At 43.0% G+C, this 22,089-nt stretch overlaps 1 protein-coding gene across 3 annotated transcripts in view; it reads left to right on the plus strand.

Annotated features, from left to right (window-relative positions):
- The first annotated feature begins 1,516 nt into the window (after positions 1-1,516).
- ADAMTS20 (ADAM metallopeptidase with thrombospondin type 1 motif 20) overlaps positions 1,517-22,089 on the plus strand; it is an 83,321-nt gene continuing 62,748 nt past the window's right edge. Inside the window, exons 1-3 of one of the 3 annotated variants that reach the window (XM_079994019.1) lie at positions 1,517-1,891; positions 1,928-3,137; positions 4,870-5,216. In XM_079994019.1, coding sequence (XP_079850145.1) covers positions 3,047-3,137; positions 4,870-5,216 — 438 coding nt within the window. In that variant the 5' untranslated portion in view covers positions 1,517-1,891; positions 1,928-3,046. Of the gene's footprint in view, positions 3,138-4,869; positions 5,217-11,918; positions 12,024-22,089 lie in introns of those variants that run through there. The other 2 variants (XM_079994020.1, XM_079994021.1) reach the window with 2 other exon arrangements.

Consider the following 22,089-nt stretch of genomic DNA (forward strand, 5'->3'; position numbering starts at 1 on the left):
ACACTGCTGAAATGGGTAGGCACCGATTTCATCCTTGTTCCAGTCCATGGCAAATGCTGGGAAACAGATTGAGAGACCTAGCAACCAAACTAGGCCCACAGACCAAAGGGTCCTCCATCCCTGACCTAGTCCAATAGTCTGAACCATCTGACAAAAACTTTTTTGGAGTACTATAAGAAAAAAGTGTCAATGGTTTAATGTTAAAGGTTTGAGAATATTAATCCACGTTGTGTGCATAGTTACTCGCCTTAGGTTAATTCTTAATTGGTAAAAGGTGGGATATGAAAATCATGGGCAACCCAAAGATTACGGTATATTCTAACAGCTGTGCATCACTGAAGATAACACATTCATCAAATATCTTTTATTTTAGGGTATCAGTTAAAAACTGGTCCCTGCTACCTGGCAGCAAAGGTTATAGTCGAAAACCCTCATTTCAGAACATTCTTCCATAAAACTCCACTGAAGAAGCATCACTAATTTGCAATATATGATAGCCATCTTCAAATATTGAAAGGGCTGTCACATGGAAGATGGAGCAAGCGGTTTTCTCCTGCTCTGAAGGGTAGGACTCAATCCATTGGATTCAAGATACAAGAAAGGAGATTCCAACACCAGGAAGAACTTTCTGACAGTGACAGCACTTCAAGAGTGGAATGGACTCCCTTGGGCGGTGGTGGACTCTCCTTCCTAGGAGGTTTTTAAGCACAGGTTGGATGGCCATCTGTCATGGATGCTTTAGTTGAGATTCCTGCACTGCAGGGGGTTGGACTAGATGACTCTCAGAGTCCCCGCCAACTCTACAATTCTATGATTATTTATTCTTAATTACAGTGTTGGCAGGAAGCACTGTGTATTGTCAGCCTTAACTGACTCTGCTTTTAAATGAAGAAGTCATTGCAGTTGTTTATTTCCCCCCAAAGGTACAGTGGTAATAATAATAATAATTTATTATTTATACCCCGCCCATCTGGCTGGGCCTCCCCAGCCACTCTGGGCGGCTTCCATAGAAACCAAAAATACAGTAAAATATCACACGTTAAAAACTTCCCTGAACAGGGCTGCCTTAAGATGTCTTCTGAATGTCAGGTAGTTGTTTATCGCTTTGACATCTGCTGGAAGGGCGTTCCACAGGGCGGGCGCCACTACCGAGAAGGCCCTCTGCCTGGTTCCCTGTAGCTTTGCTTCTCGCAATGAGGGAACCGCCAGAAGGCCCTCGGCGCTGGACCTCAGCGTCCGGGCAGAACGATGGGGGTGGAGACGCTCCTTCAGGTATACTGGACCGAGGCCGTTTAGGGCTTTAAAGGTCAGCACCAACACTCAGGTACCTCAGGTTAAGTACTTAATTCATTCCAGAGGTCTGTTCTTAACCTGAAACTGTTCTTAACCTGAAGCACCAGCTAATGGGGCCTCCTTCTGCCGCCGTGCCACCGGAGCACGATTTCTGTTCTCATCCTGAAGCAACGTTCTTAACCCAAAGTACTATTTCTGGGTTAGTGAAGTCTGTAATATGAAGCGTATGTAACCCAAGGTACCACTATATACAAGCTTTGGTGGCATCATCACAGTGGTGATAATTTGTTTTTTTGGGGGGAGGGAAAACCTGGATTCAGCCCAAAGTATCCTATCCCATCCCAAGATAACTGATGCCATACTTCCTCTTGGAGGTGTGCAATATTTTGAGGACTATCAGTTTGAGGCATTAAATAGAAACGAGAGCCAATTAGATAAAAGGCAGAAGATGGCACTGCATCCTCTTTGTGTGGGCTACAAAACTGCTTCCCACAACTCTGTCTCGCAGACTCCTGGAACGATGGCTGTGGCTTCTGAGCCAATGCCACACAACTTACAGATATCAGGACACCACTGAATCCAGGCCCCAGCACCTTGTGTTTTTTTAAAAATAAAAAATCCAGTAGCAGACAAGCATCAACCTAGAGTGCAGCCCCCTCTCGTCCCTAAGCATCTTTGCCCAGTCCAGTGAGACTAACCACCTTACTTTGGGGATTTGTTCTGGCTGCCTTCTATGGGTTTAGGACTGCCATACGTCTGGACACTACTGGGATTTCAATGGCGCAATTGACATTGGAGGGAATTTCCCCAAAGTGGTGCTTTGTCCTGGAGTTCAGGAAAGTCAATCGAAAAATCATGTTTTTTTTCCACGTCTTTCCCTTTTCAAAAGCTCAATGATTTAGGTGGTTTCCTTTAAAAAAAAAAAAAGCGTCCAGCAATTTGGGGTCTTCCTAAGAAGTTTCGGGGTGCCCTGGTTTTTTACTTTTCGAAATCTGGCAACCCTAGAACCCAACTGGCATTCGATTTCTCGTGCTTTCTTCCCCAGAACTTTTAAGGTGGGTTTTTGCAACGGGTCCCCTTTCTATTGTCCCGAGGCTACCTATAAGCAGGAATAAAGAACCGCACGCCTTGCTTCCAGGGCCGGTTCCTTTCCGCCACCCGCCTCTGGCAAGCCAGCCGCGCAACCTCGAGCCTGCTCCGTGGGCGAGAGCCAGCCGGGCGCGAGCGAGTCGGTAGCGCCGCAGCCGCTGCCGCGACTCCTCCAATCGCTGGCCAGGTCCCTGCCCCAAGGGGGCGGGCAGAGTCTTTGATGTCGGGGGTCCCGGGGTGGCCGGAGAGTCCGCGAAGCTGGCACCCTTCCCTCCTTGCGCGGCAGGAAAGAGCCAGGCGGCGGCGGCGGCAGCAGCTCTGGAGGGAGCGAACGTGGAGGGGAGGCGGCGGCAGCGGCGGCAGCAAGAGGCAGCGGCAGCAGCAGCAGCAGCAGCAGCAGCAGCAGGGCGCGCCGAGCCGGCAGCGTCGCCTTTCGCGAAGAAGTCCCAGGCGAGCGGGGACGCCGGGGCGGAGAGGAAGAGGCGGCGGCGGCGGAGGAGTAAGAGGAGACGCGGCGGCGGCGGGCGCAGCGCGGGCGCCGCGGGAACATGAGGGAGCCGCGCCGTCCGAGGTCGGCCCAGCCGGCGAGCGGCTGCAGTAGCTGCCGCGGCCGCCGCTGAGGCAGCAAGGAGCAGCGCCTGAGGCGTTTGAGGCAGGCGGAACCATGCGGGGTCCGGAGGGGTTGGCGCGGCTGCTGTACCTCGCCGCCCTGCTCGCCGCCACGACGTGGGAAGCCCGCCTGCACCCCAAGCAAGGTAAAAGAGCCGGCCGGTTCGAAGAGCGCGCCCGCCCGCCCGGGCTCGGGCACCCGCGCGAAAAGCCCCGGCCACTCGCCTCACGCCCCTCTCCGCCAGCAGCCGCTTTCTAGGAAGCCGAGGTTTTGGCGCTGCGCTGGCGGAGGAGGAGGGAGGGCGGCGTGAGGCGAGCGCGCGTGCGCAAGGAGCCTCGCACGTGCTCGAAGAGCGCGCGGCGCGCGCTGAGGCGAAGGCAGAGCCCGGGGTTCGCGGCTGGGACTGGGCGCTGGTCTCTTTCAGGTGCATTGGCGCCTGGAAGGCTTTTTTCTCCCCGTCCTCGTACATGGTTACACTGTGGCAGATAGGCCAGAGCAAATAACATTTCAGACACCCATAAGAAAGACATTTGTCCTGGGTTGTGTTTGGAGATAGTTATTCAGTGGGCAAAGAGGAGCAGTGCCTGTTTCCGCTGGCCTTCTGTTATTCTTGCATGGAAGTCGGATTTATAAGCTCCTGGGGAAATAACATTTTCTCAGTTTCATATCATAGGATGTGTTTTGGAATATGCCAGACTTTCAGTGTTAAGTTTTACTCAGGGTCAGCCCACTGAATTAGCATGATTAACTTAGGCTCGTTAATTTTTAGTATGTGTACTCTGAGCAAATTTTAATCAGTTAGCACCCAATGAATGCTAGAAAGAGCCCTGAGATTTTGGACTGGTTTTATTCATCTGGTGACTTAACACCATCATTATTCAAGTTTTAAAATGGTGTGTAGGAGCGTAGCCAGAAAATAGCCTGTACTGTATTGTTAGGAAGGTCAGGTATGAGTGAAGCAAAAGCCATTGTTTTTGCCCTTTGTATATTGATGATGCATGTATTGCACCATTGTTAGTTTCTACATCTTTTTCAAACCATGACGACCGAAAGATTGAGTCAGAGAATTGGGCCAACTTAGCTTATTGCTGGTAGGGACGCAGGTGGCGCTGTGGGTTAAAGCCTCAGCGCCTAGGGCTTGCCGATCGAAAGGTCGGCAGTTCGAATCCCTGCGGCGGGGTGCGCTCCCGCTGCTCGGTCCCAGCGCCTGCCAACCTAGCAGTTCGAAAGCACCTCCGGGTGCAAGTAGATAAATAGGGACCGCTTACCAGCGGGAAGGTAAATGGCGTTTCCGTGTGCGGCTCTGGCTCTGGCCAGAGCAGCGATGTCACGCTGGCCACGTGACCCGGAAGTGTCTCCGGACAGCGCTGGCCCCTGGCCTCTTAAGTGAGATGGGCGCACAACCCCAGAGTCTGTCAAGACTGGCCCGTACGGGCAGGGGTACCTTTACCTTTACCTTTACTAGCTTATTGCTGTCTGCACCAGGCATGGCCAAACTTGGCCCTCCAGCTGTTTTGGGACTACAACTCCCATCATCCCTAGCTAACAGGACCAGTGGTCAGGGATGATAGGAATTGTAGTACCAAAACAGCTGGAGGGCCAAGTTTGGCCATGCCTGGTCTACACTGACTGGCAATGGATTGCCAAAGTGCTTTACCAGGGCTTTTACCCCAATCCTATCTGGAGTTGGTGCATGTGCAGATTATTTGCTCAACCTCTCTGCTTTCAAAATGGCAGATTGTATTGCACTGGTTTCCCCAAAGAATAGGAAGTCTAGCCTTGTCTCTTCTGGTAGGCAGTAGCCTGTGATGGAGCCCATGCCTGTATCAGGAATCTGCACCGTATTCAAAGTGTGTACCTTTGCTGTTTTGTTGCAGAGACTTTGGTGAAACATCTGCCGTCCTATGAAATAGTGACACCCACGCGGGTGAATGAATTTGGAGAAACTTTTCCTTATACTCACCACTTCAAAAGGAGGAAAAGGAGCATGGAGACAGGTGTGGAACCCATCCCTTTCAGGACTCACTACCGTCTCAGTGCCTATGGACAGGTTTTCCAGCTGAATCTGAGTGCTGACACCAGCTTCATCGCTCCTCACTATATTGAAGTACATGTGGGGGCCACTGAAAGGCAGCCCCCCTCAGATTTGCGCCACTGCTTCTACCGTGGGCATGTTAATGCACAGGAAATGCACACAGCAATCTTCAGCATTTGTGGTGGCTTGGTAAGTACTGTGTTTCTTTCATTCAGGTTTGTTCTGTCTGAATGGGAGAGTGGACTTGTTGGACAGCTGGCTGTTGAAGTGGAGATTTTATGGGTTGCTGACCATAAAGGAAAGAGATTCTGAAGTGCTGTTGGCTTCAAACAGAGATGATACTCTTTGGGATACATATATGGCGCTTATATATAATATCTACATTTACCTTAATGGCATTCTGTCTGATATCATGAACTTTGTAAAATGCAACAAAACTGTGTTGCGGTTTGGGATTCTGGCAGTCTCTTTTCTCTGTCCAAAGTACAGTATGATGCTGGAATTCAGTAGAGTATACCTTTTCCAGTGGCACTATATAGGGTTGCCATATGGCCTTTTTAAACAGCGTCTGGGCGGAAATCGGTTAAATGTTGGAAATCGCATAAATGTAGGAAGTGTAGATTTTGGTTAATTTCATTAAAAACAGCTGAAAAACTTGTGTTTTGTTTTGTGAGATTTTGCAAACTCAGAAGGGATTATAAAGAACCGTTGCAACATACACAGTGTGTCACTTCATTTCAAGTTTTGTCCGCCCTACTCACTAGGGAAAGTGCTCCCCACCACTAGCAAATTGCAAGGCTTTATTCACGTATTTTTTTTTACAGATTGGAAATTAAGGCTGAGAAGTGATGTATCCAAGACCATGCAACAGCCTGTGCTAGGGCTTGGAAGCAGAACTCTCAGGTCCCATGTGCTATCTGCTATCTAAAAAGTTACTGTGTTGCCTATGGGTGTGATATTTGAGCACTTTCTACAGCCAGCTAGCCCTTCTGAGCCTAGATTCGTGTCAAAAAAATGGATTCATCATCTGCTGCTGGAATAACTCAGGTCTTTTGAATTTCAGCCCATGTTTCATATTTCCAGCTATGACTTAATTTATGTCCAGATCTACTTTTAGCAATGTCAACAGATTAACTAACATTTTAAGTTCTTTTTAAGGAAGTTGTTTGAGATCTGAGCTATGGAAGACTGAAACTCTTTGAGTGCTGGAATCTTGAAAAGAATGGGGGAATCTAGCTATTGCACTTTTGTACACTTTTTGACATAAGGCTTTACTGGTACATGGATGAATGGAGTTAAATAGACTATATTCTGCAAGCCATTTAAACCTACAAAGGCATTTCCACTGTGAGTTCCAGCTGTGTTTCGCTGCGATGGTACTTAAGGCGAACAGAGGGTTATGGAAAGGTCCATTGAGCATGTGTCCATTGAGGTCCATTTAGCATATGCCATTGAGCATGTATAAATGTCCTGTGAGTCCAGTTTTTGGCCACAGGAGGGCTGATGAGAGGGGATGGGTCAGTGGCAAGAAATCCCCATGCATGAAAAGTGATGGGGTAAATGCAAAGGGTGAATGGATTGTATCCTGTGTAATTTCTGTTGAAATGATTAGCTTTCTAGTGTTTTAACTGTTCCCTGAGAACCATTTGGCTCTTTTATTGAAAGCTATTTATATTATTTCAGGGACGGGGGTGGCGCTGTGGTCCAAACCACAGAGCCTAGGGCTTGCTGATTGGAAGGTCGGCAGTTCAAATCCCCACGACAGGTTGAGCTTCTGTTGTTCAGCCCCAGCTCCTGCCCACCTAGTAGTTCGAAAGCACGTCAAGTGCAAGTAGATAAATAGGTACTGCTCTGGTGGGAAGGTAAATGGCATTTCCGTGCATTGCTCTGGTTCGCCAGAAGCTGCTTAGTCATGCTGGCCACATGACCCGGAAGCTGTCTGTGGACAAACTCCGGCTCCCTCGGCCTATAGAGCGAGATGAGTGCACAACCCCAGAGTCGTCCGTGACTGGACCTAACAGTCAGGGGTACCTTTACCTTTACCTTTGTTTATATTATTTACAAAAAACCCCTTTATTTATTATTGGTATTAATCACATTAGGATTTCATTTTATTTACTATTATTTCCTAGGAAGTAGAATTGATGGTGCAATTGGTGCTTAATCTTTACACATGTTTCAGTAGTTGTTCTAGTATCTCTTCCGGCCCTTTGCTGAAGTGCATTTATGGCTCAAAGTGTGTTGAGATTTATGATCTAGAGTTATGCATATTTAAGATGTGAAAATTTGTGGCTTGCCGTTTTGGTTTGTTTCCTGAGGACTATTCCAGCCCCTATTTCTCAATTTCGTTTTGGCAAACCTGCATACTATATTTGTTATAATTTAACAGTGTTGTATCTTCTAGCTTCACTGTTGCCTATTATCAGTCAACAAAAAGAGATTTCATAGAAACATAGAATTAATAGTTGGAGGGGACCTGGAGAGTCATTTAGTCCAATCCTCTGCAGTGCAGGAATCTCAGCTAAAGAATCCATTACTTCCAGCACATTTCTGAGCACAATCCAAAGTGTTGCAGCTGACTTAAAGCCCCAAAGGGCTTCGGCCCTGTATACCTGAAGGAGCATCCCCACCCCCCATCATTCAGCCTGGATATTGAGATCCAGCTCCGGGGGCTTTCTGGCAGTTCCGTCATTGTGGAAAGTGAGATTACAGGGAACCAGACAGAGGACCTTCTTGGTAGTTTTGCCCACTCTGTGGAAATAAACAACTACAGTGGTACCTCAGGTTAAGTACTTAATTCGTTCTGGAGGTCCATACTTAACCTGAAACTGTTCTTAACCTGAAGCACCACTTTAGCTAATGGGGCCTCCTGCTGCCACTGCACTGCTGGAGCACGATTTCTGTTCTCATCGTGAAGCACTATTTCTGGGTTAGTGGAGTCTGTAACCTGAAGCGTATGTAACGTGAAGCGTATATAACCTGAGGTACCACTGTATCTGACTTCTAGAAAACATCTGAAAGCAGCCCTGTTTAGGGAATTTTTAATGTTTGATGTTTTCTGTACTTTTATGATTTGTTGTAAGCCTCCCAGAGTGGCTGGGACAAATAACATAATCATTACCATTATCATTTCATTTTGGGTGAAGAGAGAGGCAGCTCCGCCTTCTTTCTGTCACCCAATAGCATTTCTCCATCTTCTTCACTCAAGGGACCTATTGCTTACTTGTTCTTCCTCTTTCTTTGAACGTAGTCAAAGAAGCCCTTTTTATTTGACAAATCTGGGTCTGCTACACAGAAAATCTATAATTATCAACCTACTTGTAACCTCCCTTCCATGCTTCTTAATACAGAAGTTGAGAAATCGGGGTGGGAGAAATGCTAAAGGGTTGGTAATGGTCTCTACCCATGACAGACACCCCCCTCACCCTTGTTCTTCTTTCACAAGGCAGCAGAAAGCTTCTCAGCATACTTTAAAGCTGCAAGAAAAACCTAGGACACAGGTGTGGTCCTTGGCAGCCAGGACTCTAACTCTGGCTATGTGGAATCAAACTGTATCTTTATTGCCTATTCCCACCCCAGGGCCAGAGGTGATGTGATTTGTAGTCTAGCCACACATTTCCCACATTTGCTCTAAAGGCCTCTCAATCTACTGGTACCCTCCAGGCAAAGGTAGTCTTGAATTGGCTCAGCACTTAATATCTAATGTTTAGTGGAAATGGTCCAAGCTTTTGAATGATCTAACTTTGGGGCGGGGAATATGTATCTTTTTCTACCCTATCTCTCTTCCTGTGAGTTCCTCGTGAGTACCCATGTTTATGCTTTTGTTACCTAATGAGTGTTCTGCATTCTGTTTTCATTCTACACCATATGAGGAAGTATTTCCAAACCAGACAAACCAGGATTGCAAGAGCGCCAAACCATAGTTTGATATTAAATCCAAACCAATCCATGTCTTCAGCATTTGTAAATCATTCAAAATATCAATAACCAAGTGTGTCATTATCAAGTGGCATCATTTTTTTGGAGTTATGGGGATGCAATCTTATTTTGTAGAAGGCTAGTTATATTAATATCAATAATTATATAATAAGCAGTGTGAAAATGATTCCAGATGAAAAAATCTTTCCTCGTTTTGTGCCAAACTCTGATACATTAGAGAACAGTTCCTTTCATTGCGTGGACAGGCGGAGTCCCCAGATCCCGAGTGGTCCCCCCCGTCATGTGGAATAACGACTCTAGACAACGTGCTATGGGATTAAATTGGCCACAACTTTATTAAATTTCAAATGTGGGTAGACCTTGGCTCAGGCATTGGGCGTTCTCCCTCCCTAGTCCCCAGCCGGGGACCTAGGGAGCATCAGGGTTATCCAGTGTGTGTGTGGGGGATGGGCCGGCTCTGGAGAACATATGTTCAAGCAGAGATAGCCGCCCCCGTTACGCCGCCGCAGGGGAGAGCAATGACGACCTTTCGGCGTACGGCCAAAGCCTCCCTTCAAAAACCCCTTTAACGGGGAACCCTGGTATCGCCGCCGCAAAGAGGAAGATGGACTAAAGGATTCCGCCCAAGGCCTGATACCGCCAAAGTTGTGACGTTTTGCTACGGGAAAGGCGAAACCTGCCAATGCAGGGAAATTCCTTTCCGGCCCTTTAACAGCGACCTTATCGTAGCAGCGCCCGCATACCTGTGGAGAAAGGTTAACCTGCAAAACCTATGAAGAAAAGATAACCTGCAAAAGAAAGCATTAACTGAGGGTGGGTAGGGTGGGAGAAGCTCTGGAGCCAAGTGAGGATTAACAATTAAGATCCACCCTCTATTGTGTGGGCAGGTAATCCCTCCCCCTACCTGGCCTGGTTTCCCTGGCAACGCTTCCCCCAGGTGGGATTGGACAACTCGCTGGGGTAGGCGGGGACCTCCAGGTATCCCACCTGAGGGAAGGCAAAGCCTATGCTGATGGGGCCACTCCAGATCCAGGGCTGCACGCGTCCCCGCAAAGGGCGCCCCCCGTTTTAAGTGGGGAGCGGTCATTATTGCAATTGAAGTATGAGAAGTTCCTTTGATTGATTTGATGACAATTATGTCACACACTTTCACATATTTGTGAGGAACTGCAATGGATCATTGCTGTAAATGTCAGAGGAAGAAAAAAATAGGACTTAAAAAAGCCTACAAGAAATTTACAAGCTAAGATTTCAAACATATACTGAATGTGCATGCAATTTGCCTGAATATAATCAGATATATAGTTACTTGAGTAGAGTATATTATCATAATTCTGCATTTGTCCAAGCCTGTTTAAATAAACAGAGTTTATAGCAGTGGCAGGACTGAAGGTCTAGGTGCAGTGACTACAGTCCTTCATTCAAATATATGTACTCAACACTGAAATAAATGAGATACATTCATTACTGTTCACTGCAGATTCCAGTGTGCAATATTACACGTACTTATCTGGGAGTGGGCCCCTTTTAACAAAAAGTCATTTACTTCTGAGTAGTCATGTTTAGGGGTGTACTATTAAGAGGGCACTTCTACAAGCACTGCTTCAGATATGACAAAATTCCTGTGTGGAAAGCACATCTAATGAAAATCTATGTGTAGGTTGCCAGTTGTAAACATACCATAGTACAGTGGTGCCCCGCAAGACGAACGCCTCGCAAGATGGAAAACCCGCTAGACGAAAGGGTTTTCCGTTTTGGAGGCGCTTCGTAAAACGAATTTCCCTATGGGCTTCCTTCGCAAGACGAAAGCCCATAGGGAAATCTCCGGGACAGCGGGGAAGCGCAGCGCGTCTTCCCCACTGTCCTCGGACCTCCTCCGAAGGCTGGCGGCGGGAGGAGGTCTCTCCGCCCCACCGGCAGCCTTCGGAAGGCTGCTCCGAAGGCTGGCGGTGGGGTGGAGAGCCCTCCTCCCGCCGCCAGCCTTGGGATGGCGGTGGGGCGGAGAGACCTCCTCCTGACACCAGCCTTCGGATGGCTGTCCTGAAGACTTGCGGTGGGAGGAGGGTTTTCCTTCCCACCGCCAACTTTCAGAATGCTGTTCTGAATGTTGGCGTGGGGAGGAAAAACCCTCCTCCCACCGCAAGCCCCGGGAACAGAGGAGAAGCGCTGCGCGCCTTCCCCTCTGTTCCCGTACCTGTCCTGAAGGCTTGCGGTGGGGAGAAAAGCCCTTCTCCGCACCGCCAGCCTGGCAAGCGGTCTCCATAGGAACGCATTAATTGATTTTCAATGCATTCCTATGGGAAACCGTGCTTCGCAAGACGAAAAACTCGCAAGAAGAAAAAACTTGCGGAACGAATTAATTTTGTCTTGCGAGGCACCACTGTATATAACATTTTCTTCATAGAATCATAGAATAGTTGGAAGGGACCCCAAGGGTCATCAAGTCCAACCCTCTGTATTGCAGGAATCTCAGCTACAGCATCCATGACAGATGGCCATCCAACCTCTGCTTAGAAACCTCCAAGGAAGGAGAGACCACAACCTCCTGAAGGAGACCATTCCACTGTTGAACAGCTTACATGGAAGTGTTTTTGCTGTGTGCGCACGTACACACAAACACACTGAAGGGGTCCTAAGCATATGATAAGTACTTCTTGAATAAATGCTGTGGGCTAACTAGAAACATTTCTTAAAGATGTGATTCAGTCATGCAATGTGCATACGTTCTGGCATGCAGATGTTAGAAGGGAATGATTGAGAAGGGGAGCTAAGGGAAAAAATGGAAATATGTATCAGTGCTGTAACCAAAGGACACAGGAGTTGTGTGCAATGGCATGAGTGTCTGATCATTTGCAGGCAGGCAGACATAATTTAGAATTCATTCTAGACGCCACAAGCTAACTACATTTTTCTAAGTTCTATATTTTTTTTTACTTTCACTTCATTGGTCAGTTTTAGCTTCCTACAGAAATGGGCAACCAGATCTGCTGAGAATTTCAGTGGCTGCAGGTGGATCAAAATGGCCTCTTAAACATAGTCCAGAGAGGAAACAAAGAGGTAAAATATATTAATTCTTATTAAACTTAGTTGTCACCAAAGTCTGTTAAGAAATGCAGGGTGAAGTATATAATTGACCACAATGCAGTCTTTCTTCAATAGGACAGTCACTATTTAGAGGGGAGGGGGGAGAGTCCTTTCCTAATGTAAAAGGCCTGGCTTCTTGGAGAATCTGGTGTTACTCTTGGCAGACACAATAAATTTGGTGAATCATCTTACCTGTAATTAAACCAGTTTTATGGTCAAATATTACCTCACTTTTCCATAGTTCCAGATGTTGTGGATCTAATTCTGCTATATGTGGTTAAGATATCAGCTTTCCATCTCTAAATGGTCCTAGGGTATTGCTAGTTGCTTGAAAGATACAGGGCACAGACCTGTAGACACAAATCTGCAGTGGCGTAGCGTGGGTTGTCAGCACCCGGGGCAAGGCAAGTAATTTGCGCCCCCTAACTCGTGGCTTTGCGCCCCCTAACCCTAACCCCCAGATGTTGCGCTCGGTGCGGCCGGCCCCCCCTGCACCCCCACGCTACGCCACTGCAAATCTGCGTAATATCTGCATATGCCAAGTTATATCTGTGTATGCAAATGTATAATTTAAATGTTACAGAAGGCAAACTCACTAATTTTCGATCAGGATAATCCCTATATATTCAGTTAATTCATAGTAAGTTCATTTGCATCCCACCCTAGTTCACCTGAAATCCGTTCATCTTTTAATTCATTTACCCAAAACTAATTTCCTCACAGGTCCTGCTCCAAATAACTCTTAATTCCATTTGACCAATGCTTCTCCATCACTCCCAAATCATCTAGGAAAAGCCATCTTAAATGTATTCCCCCCAATTTATCTCCTCCAAAATTCATTATCCGCCCAGAAACACTTGGTTCACTCATTATGGGTCCACCCTTACTTGATCTATATAGGTCTGGGTCTCATTTGTGTCATCATGATATACTCTGCGAACCTTAAGGAAGGGTTACTGCACGGCGAATGGTCCATTTTGTTATATAGGGTCAAAATGACTATAGTGCTGCTACTACCACCGCTGCTGCTGCTAAATAATTATTTGATACTCATAGTCTGCTAGGTGCCTGTGGTCTGTAAGATCATGTTCTAAACATAGAAATGACACAGCCCTACTGAAAATGCCTTTAGACATTCTAGTAGGTGGAAAATGTGGTATTAGAATCAGGTGGAATAGTATTTGTGGCACGCCCAAGTCAAAAATTGGATATTTCTCCTGCAGGAGCTGTTATTCTGTTCAGTTTTGACAAAACAGTATGAGCTATTTCTTTATTTCTTTATTAAACAACCTTCATGAAAAGCAGTGAGCATACAATCTTCAGCATTAATGAGAGTCTGATGACTGAGTTACTTTTCTACAATAAAACACATTTCCAGTGATGTGGCTTCATACTTTAAAATCTAGGAGGTGCCACTTTAGTTAAAGATTCAATATTTATTGTTTGCGAGGTCTGCTAGGAGGTTTGGCTCTGTGGTGTCATTGTAGTTTTCCATTACAGAAAATGTTAGGGCTCAAGATTTATGTCTAACTGGTGTTTGTGATACCATAGGCCAGGATCACATTGTTAGTAATCATTGCAATTTTCAGTTGAGTCCATAATTTTGAATTAGAAAATTTTCCTAAGTAAATTTGCATATAGTAATTTGTATTGTAGATTTTCCGTTTTCATTGGAAAAAGTTCTGAGACCCTAGAAGTTTATTTATTTCAGCATGTTTGTTTTACTTGTATTTCATAAATAAAGCTAACTACTTGGTAACTAACCATATTGCATAATATTTATTTGCAATTCGTACCCATTCATTGTTACTGAGGAACTTCAAAAATGAAGAATTTACCTTGGAAAAATAAAGCATTGGGAAATTTTCTGCTACACAACTGAGTGTTGTTCTCTCCCCCCCCCCCCCAAGTATTAGCAGTTATTTTATGGTAATGTGTTATCCTTATCTACAGAAAAAAGTCAGTCACAGGTATTCTTTTTCTCATTTAATACAAATATGGAGTTCATCACTGGAGTAATTCCCACCAGTGCCTTTATTCTTATTAAGTGGGTTTTTGTCCATGAAAGCTTATACCCCAATAAAGCTGTTAGTCTTTAAGACACCATAAAACTCTTTGCTGTTTTTGCTAGAACACAATTATTGCTCTAGAATTAAGAATTTTACAAACATTTTCACACTAATCTTTACTGCATGGTATGTTTTGCTTGAATCCATTTGTTTATTTTGTTTCAGTTTTGAATCGGTGGGCTGTGCATCAGAATTTTATAACCGCTTGATTGTAAAAACCCTCAAAGTATTAAGAATTGCTTTAAAAACTATTTGTGAAGTTGCTTTCAACTTCACAACTTTTGTTGTTGAAGCTGTTAGCCACAATAGTATTAGATAATGCACACTATAATGTAACAAGCTACATATTTTCACTTTATACGGTACAATTAGTGTTGGAGTTATGTGAGACTTCATTAAAGTAGTAGTAGTTGTAGACAGAAAGCTGCTGTAACAAACTAGTTGATGTAAGAATTTTACATGAATATATGTGGGTAACAACTTGCTTGTCATTTAGTATTTGAGTTAGTGATTGCGCCTAACTGGTGCTTACATATAGAACCAATTATATAGTAATAGTTTAGGGATATACTCAGTAAATAGTGTAATTATATGTCCCTAGGTGGCACTGAACTTTGCGGTATCTGAGCGGACTCAGGAATTTCCTGTTGCTGTTTTGATATTGTTGAGGAGAGATGATACATTTCTTATGTAGCTTATTGACTGGTCTAAGCCTTACATGACATGCATTGCAAGGCAGTAAGAATACCAGTATTACTGGGCATAATGGGAACTAGTTTAACCAGTGAAGCTCTTGGCAATAAGTTGTGAAGTGTCTGGGGATGGGGCTTCTCTGTGTGACCTGGGAATATATGCATGACAAGATATGTGCAATTTGACTGATGTGATTAAATGAGTCATCAAGAAAGCAAGAAGTGGAAGAAAGACTTATCAAATAAATTTAGTTCTTTATTTAAGAGTTTTGTGTACCACCCTTTGGCAGTAGCCCCAGTGCGGTAAATGGTGTCAAAAGTCACCAAGATGTCAAAGAGGATCAACATTTTTATTGCCTCTTCCTCTCCCAGCACAGGTCACTAAGCAGTTTGAGTACCCCAAACCAGACTTGAAACCAGATTGAAAATCATTTTCATCCAAGCTGAAGCTGCCCTATCATTACCTTTTGGGTGTAGGTGAAAGTGGCTTTGGGGAAATGACCTCATGGGTCTATTAGGGTCCCATGCCCAGCTACATTTGGCTCATAGACAAGAAGTTCGCCACCCCTTCCCTAGGCAAACAAGTAAAACTGTCCTGAAATGTGACATTCTTCTTCCAAGGAGTGTTGTTCTGCCATTTTGTATTCTCCTGTTTTAAGTCTTGTTTATTTAAGATAGCCTTCAGCAACTGTTCCCCTTTTGGTAATATTTAAAGAGCTCACATTCATTCCATTCATAGAATTTTGAACTGATTATATTAACAGATAGTAAAGTTAGAAGGGTAACAGTATTACTGCATACATGAGTACATGCACAAAATTTCACACACATTTCGCAAAAGCATAATGGCTTGGAAAGCCCTGGTATATATGCATTAATCCTATTATGTGACCTGGTTAGTAAAACTTGCTTTGCTGTCCAATGCTAAATGTTTCTTAACCCAAATTTTAGGCTAGTGGCTAGGTCCAGAACATGATCCAGGGTAAAATCTACACATTGTTCTTTTTGTGCCTGCCATGTTTCAGTTGATTGCCTCCATGTTTCCTTTTGTGTATGTGTTTAATATTGTTTTTGTTAAGCAATGAGCACAGGTTATTGTTTTCAGAGTCAGCACACCTTATTGCCAAACTGTAAAATGTTTTCAACACACCATTTTTCTATCTCTTTAACTTGGAGACTGAGAAGATCCTTCCAACATGCCTTCTATCATTTAGTATGCACAAATGAAAGGGCTTTTGTCCTCTTCATGCATGTACAATTCCTATTGAAGTAAAAGAGGTTTAAACTTGTAGATGGAAAGGCAGAATTTGACCTCATGGCTATGTAGTGGGCTTTAAAGCAGCCTTTGATAGAGTTGTGGTCTGTTGCTCTACAAAGGAGTATTTGACTTGATTCAACTGATGATTTATCCTGGAGTGCTAAGCTTGTTTGTTATGTGCTTTTGTTTACAGCACATTGCATTCACCGTTTTATCACATAGTGCAGTGATATTAAAATTCTATTTGAAGTGAATGCATTTAAGAAATGCAGCCTCCCTGCCCCATCATGTATAATTCTTTATAAACAGCAGGGGTAAGAAACCCTTGGTCCTCTCTCAATAGGCAAATTGAGACCTTCGCTCACTTGCCATGTGGGTTCTTGCAAGGTCACCATAGCCTTTATTAATCTGATCCTGCCTTTTCTCTCTCCGCTGATTCCCATGCATGTCCTAGTAGGCTGTGTCAGTCAGGAATGGGAGTTTCTGGGGGACATGAACAAAGCTTGGTTTATTAATGTTTTCTGATGGGAGAACCTGGCTGCATAAGCAGCTGTGTGGGCCAGAGTGTATTGAGCCATAATTCACCAAAATCCAAAACCTATTTAAAAGAGTTACTGCTAAAAACAGATAGAAAAAAGATATCTCTTTTTTGTATGGGGAAGAGGAATGCAGGAGTCTTTGTTTTGCCTCATTCTAGGAAGAAAAAGAGGCAACTTGTCTATTTTGTTCCATTCTTAAATTATAACTTACAGATAGATCAGTCAATAAAGTAGGCATCTCCACCTTGCCTTTGTGCATACCTGGGATTTTTATTTTGAAAATAGCAAGATAGTTTGTGCAAGTGTATGTTTATTTGTGCGTGTGCTAGTGCAGAAGTGTGTAACCATCTTTCTACAAGTGGTCTTTAGCCATTCGAAGATGTTTTTCCTGTCTTCATATAATCCATAATACTGTAAAGCCATTTCAAAATTAGTGTCAGGTTTTTTGGTCATTATGTCTGAATTGGGATGTCATAGTTCCCCTGCTGCAGACTTGCCAGTTGTGTGTGTGTGTGTGTGTGTGTGTGTGTGTATGCCATCTTGAGCAAACACTCTTTGCCTCTGTAGATGATGACAAAACACTTATCTGAAATAGCTGTTCATGTCTTCATCATGTTTAGAGTTACATGGCCTTGGAACTTGTTTATGTTTTTTTTTTTTTTTATAATAATTTTTATTAATTTCCACACATATAATAAAGAACAATATAAAACAGTATCACATCATACTCATCGGTTCTTACCCTTCTTTCTTTGACTTCCCCATACCTCCCCATCCCTGCATCCTTGTTTAATAATTCTTTAGCAACCCTTAAGTCCATTGTCTTAGTTCCCTTTCGTAAAAGTTTCTTAAGTTTTTTTGTTTACTGCTGCAATTCTTTACTTCTTACCCCCTGACATCCTAACATTCCTCAATTTTGCAATTATTTTTAAGATATATTTTGAAGTTCTTCCAGTCCTCTTCCATTGTCTCTTTCCCCTGGTCCCGGATTCTGCCCGTCATCTCGGCCAGTCCCATAAAGTCAATCACCTTTGTTTGCCATTCTTCCAGAGTAGGTAGTTCTTGCGTCTTCCAATACTTTGCCAGTAGAATTCTTGCTGCTGTAGTGGCATACATAAAGAAAGTCCTATCCTTCCTTGACACCGCTTGGCCCACCATGCCCAAGAGGAAAGCCTCTGGTTTCTTAGGAAAAGTCCACTTAAGGACCTTCTTAATTTCATTATAGATCATTTCCCAGAAAGCTTTAACCTTTGGGCAGGTCCACCAAAGGTGGTAGAAAGTGCCTTCAGTCTCATTACATTTCCAACACTTATTATTAGGCAAATGATAAATTTTTGCAAGCTTGACTGGGGTCATGTACCACCGGTAGATCATTTTCATAATATTTTCTCTTAATGCATTACATGCAGTAAATTTAATACCGGTGGTCCATAACTGTTCCCAGTCAGCAAACATAATATCATGACCGATATCTTGTGCCCATTTAATCATAGCTGATTTCACCGTTTCATCCTGTGTATTCCATTTTAGCAGCAAGTTATACATTTTTGATAAGTTCTTAGTACTGGGTTCCAACAATTCTGTTTCTAATTTTGACTTCTCTTTCTGGAATCCTATTTTCCTGTCCTGTTTAAACGTCTCATTTATTTGATGGTAATGCAACCAATCTCGGACCTTAGGCTTTAGTTTCTCATAACTCTGAAGTTTCACCCTTTCACCATCGTATTCTAAGATCTCATGATATTTTGGCCATTTAGAATCCATATTAAGCTTTTTTACTTCCCTAGCTTCCATTGGTGACACCCACCTAGGGGTTTTACTTTCCAGCAAATCTTTGTATCTAATCCAAACGTTATACAATGCTTTCCTTACAATATGGTTTTTAAAGCTTTTATACACCTTTACCTTGTCGTACCATAAGTATGCATGCCAACCAAAACTATTATCGTACCCTTCCAGATCCAAAATGTCAGTATTCTCAAGAAGTAGCCAGTGTTTCAACCAGCAGAAAGCTGCTGATTCATAATAAAGTCTTAAGTCCGGCAGGGCAAACCCCCCTCTATCCTTTGCGTCAGTTAAAATCTTAAATTTAATTCTGGGCTTTTTGCCCTGCCAGACAAATTTTGATATATCTTTCTGCCACTTCTTGAAGCATTCCATCTTGTCCACAATCTGCAACGTCTGGAATAAAAACAACATTCTAGGCAGTACATTCATCTTAATAGTAGCGATTCGGCCTAGCAAGGAAAGTTTCAGCCTTGACCATATTTCCAGATCTTTTTTAACTTCTGACCAACATTTTTCATAATTGTCCTTAAATAAGTTCACATTCTTGGATGTTAAGTTTACCCCCAGGTATTTTACCCTTTTTGTTATCTCCAAGCCTGTTTCATTCTGAAAACTCTCTCTTTCTTCCATTGTTAAATTTTTTTCCAACACTTTCGTTTTTTGTCTATTCAATTTAAAACCTGCTACTCGACCAAATATATCAATTAATTCTAATACTCTTTTAGTACTAGTATCTGGCTGTTGCAAAGTCAATACTAGATCATCTGCAAATGCTCTTAATTTATAATGTCTAACTCCGACCTGAACTCCTTTAACCAACTGGTCCTTTCTAATCATGTTTAACAATACCTCCAGGACTGATATAAAAAGCAAAGGGGATATTGGGCAACCCTGTCGTGTACCTTTTTCTATAGATATTTCTTCTGTTACCACATTATTTACAATTAATTTGGCCTTTTGTTGAGAATATATTGCACCTATACCGTTTTCAAAACCTTGGCCTACCCCCATCCCTTGGAGATTCTTTTTCATAAAAGTCCAACAAATGTTGTCAAAGGCTTTCTCCGCATCCACAAAAATCAAAACTGCTTTCCTATTAATGTCAACATCCAGCAGCTCCAAAATATCTATAATGTTTCTCACATTGTCTGACATATGTCTACCTGGGAGAAAGCCTGTTTGGTCCTTATGAATCTCTTCTGCTAAAACTCTTTTCAATCTTTTTGCCAAAATGTCTGCAAAAATTTTGTAATCCACATTGAGTAAAGATATAGGGCGGTAGTTTTTAACCTGGTTCTTCTCAGTCTCTGTTTTCGGTATAAGTGAGATGAAAGCCTCTTTCCACGATTCAGGTGCCTTTTTCCCCTTCAAAATTTCATTGCAAACTTCCTTCAATGGTTGTGTCAGCCATTCTTTCAACATTTTGTAGTATTTGGCCGTCAGGCCATCTGGTCCTGGTGATTTTCCCAATTTCATATTTTGAATGGCACCCTCTATTTCTTGTTCTGTTATTTCCTCATTTAAGATCCTTTTACTTTGTTCTGAGATTTTTGGTAAACCGTATTTTCTGATGAATTCTTCTATTTCTTGCTCGTTGATTGGCCCTTGTGCGTACAATTTCTTGAAAAAGCTTTGAAAACAATTGTTGATCTCATTGGGTTTATGGATAATTTCCCCATCCATTTCTAAACTTGTTACAGTGTTCATTTTCTGCCTTTTTTTCAATTGCCATGACAGAAGTTTCCCACATTTATCCGCTGATTCAAAAGTTCTTTGTCTCATTTGCCTTATCTTCCATTCTATTTGTTGGTTCATAAGCTCCATGTACTGCATCTGATAGAACTTTATTTCTCTCAAAATCTCATGGGATTTAGGTTTAGACCTCAACTTCTTCTCTCCTTCTTTTATTTTTTCTAAAATTTTTTCCTTCTTCTCATTTTGTTGCTTCCTCTTAATAGAATTTTGTTGAATTAGGAAACCTCGCATCACGGCTTTACTTGCGTCCCAAATTATTCTTTTTTCCACATCTGTTTTCCTGTTGATCTCAAAGTAATCTTTTAATGTTTTAAGGGCCTTCTTGTGGATCTCTTCATCCTTAAATAGGGTGTCATTCATTCTCCATGGAACTTGTTTATGTTCACTGGTTATAATGTTTTAATTGTAGAAATGCCATGCTGAATTTACTGGATGGCCAAAACTAACATATTATTTATTGCAAGCATTTATAGTCTGTTCTTCACCCAATGTTTCCAGGGGGGAAAATACAAATACAATAATACAACAACAAGATAAACAAAAATCAACATCATCAAGAAACAATTGATAGTAAACATCTGCGATAAAACCGCAGCAACAAAATCAGAAATCAGGACAGTGTGACAGAAGGTGCTATCGGTACCTAATGCACTTTATCCCTCCTGAAAGGCCTGAAAGGTGTATTTTCACCTGTCAGCAAAGAAAGAGTGAAGTCAGAGCACGATGCACCTCAGAGGGGTGACCTCATTCTATCAGCACCGAACCATCATCTTGGACTCAGCTACATTAGTCGAAAAACAGCATTTCAAATGTGTTATAAGTATGCAACACCAGTTGACACTGTAGAGCACAAAACTTTTCTATGTAATTTTACATAGTGGGTTTTTTTTTTTTTTCTTTTGTTATAACGATTTAAATTATAGCTTATTTATAGTGGTTTCCGCCCCCCGCCCCCCCGTGTGTAGATCCATCCCTCATTGAAGTACATATTTTCAAAGGAAAACCTTTACCTATAAGTTCATACACTTGGATTTATAACCTTCAAAAATGCTTCCTGATTCTCTGGATGCATTAATTTTCCAGTTCTTGCTTCCAGAATAAGATTTCATTTACTGGACAACCCTTTATTCAGCTTTATATTTTTTGTTCAATAATCCTGATCAGAGACCACCAGACTCTCTAACATCCTCTTCAAGCTTGCTCTGGCTGAAGATTTGTTATTGTTAATCAGCCCCATCTTCCTCTCACCTGGGGCTCATTATACAGTGACTGACAATTCCCCAAGAACCATCTTTCAATTACTTACAGCTGTCCTTGGAGGCCCAAGTCTAGGCAGGGCAGCCTGCCATAGCTACTTTTCTGAGTTTTGTTTCACATAAATCTCACAGTATTACAAAATGAGCAGCCAGCAATTGCTGTTACATAAACTGCAGTTTTCCAAGTTCTTGGAAGAATTAAGGCTGAAGAACTGGACTCAGTGGGATATCCTCTTGCTTGGGAAAATAACAGGAAAGTCAAAAAGTGGAAGCAGCAAGAAGGCAAGAGAAGAAGCCTTGCTGGATATAAGCAAAGAAGTAAACAGGACGCTTCCATACCATCAAATGAAATAATTTTCTCTGCTGATGAAAATAAAAGAACAAATACCTGATGTCCAAGATGGAAATGATGGACGTTATGAATTGACTTTAGGAAAACCAAGTAAACCTTCCACTTCTAATAAAAAGGCAGAGTACAACATCATTAGAAATACATAATGTTGCTATGCAGAGCATCGGATTGGGTGTTAGCCTGCGTGCCACAGCTGCTATCACCACAACCACCTTTATGGATGCTGGCTTGATCACTGAGAGGACAAGAGACTTGGAGTTTATCACAATAAAGTCAAGGGACCCCAATAAAAAGTTATGTAGTCTCTGGATCAGGAATTGGATTATCTTT

The sequence above is a fragment of the Podarcis cretensis genome, assembly GCF_951804945.1.
Source record: "Podarcis cretensis genome assembly, chromosome: 10".
NCBI classification, from domain to species: Eukaryota; Metazoa; Chordata; class Lepidosauria; order Squamata; family Lacertidae; genus Podarcis; species Podarcis cretensis.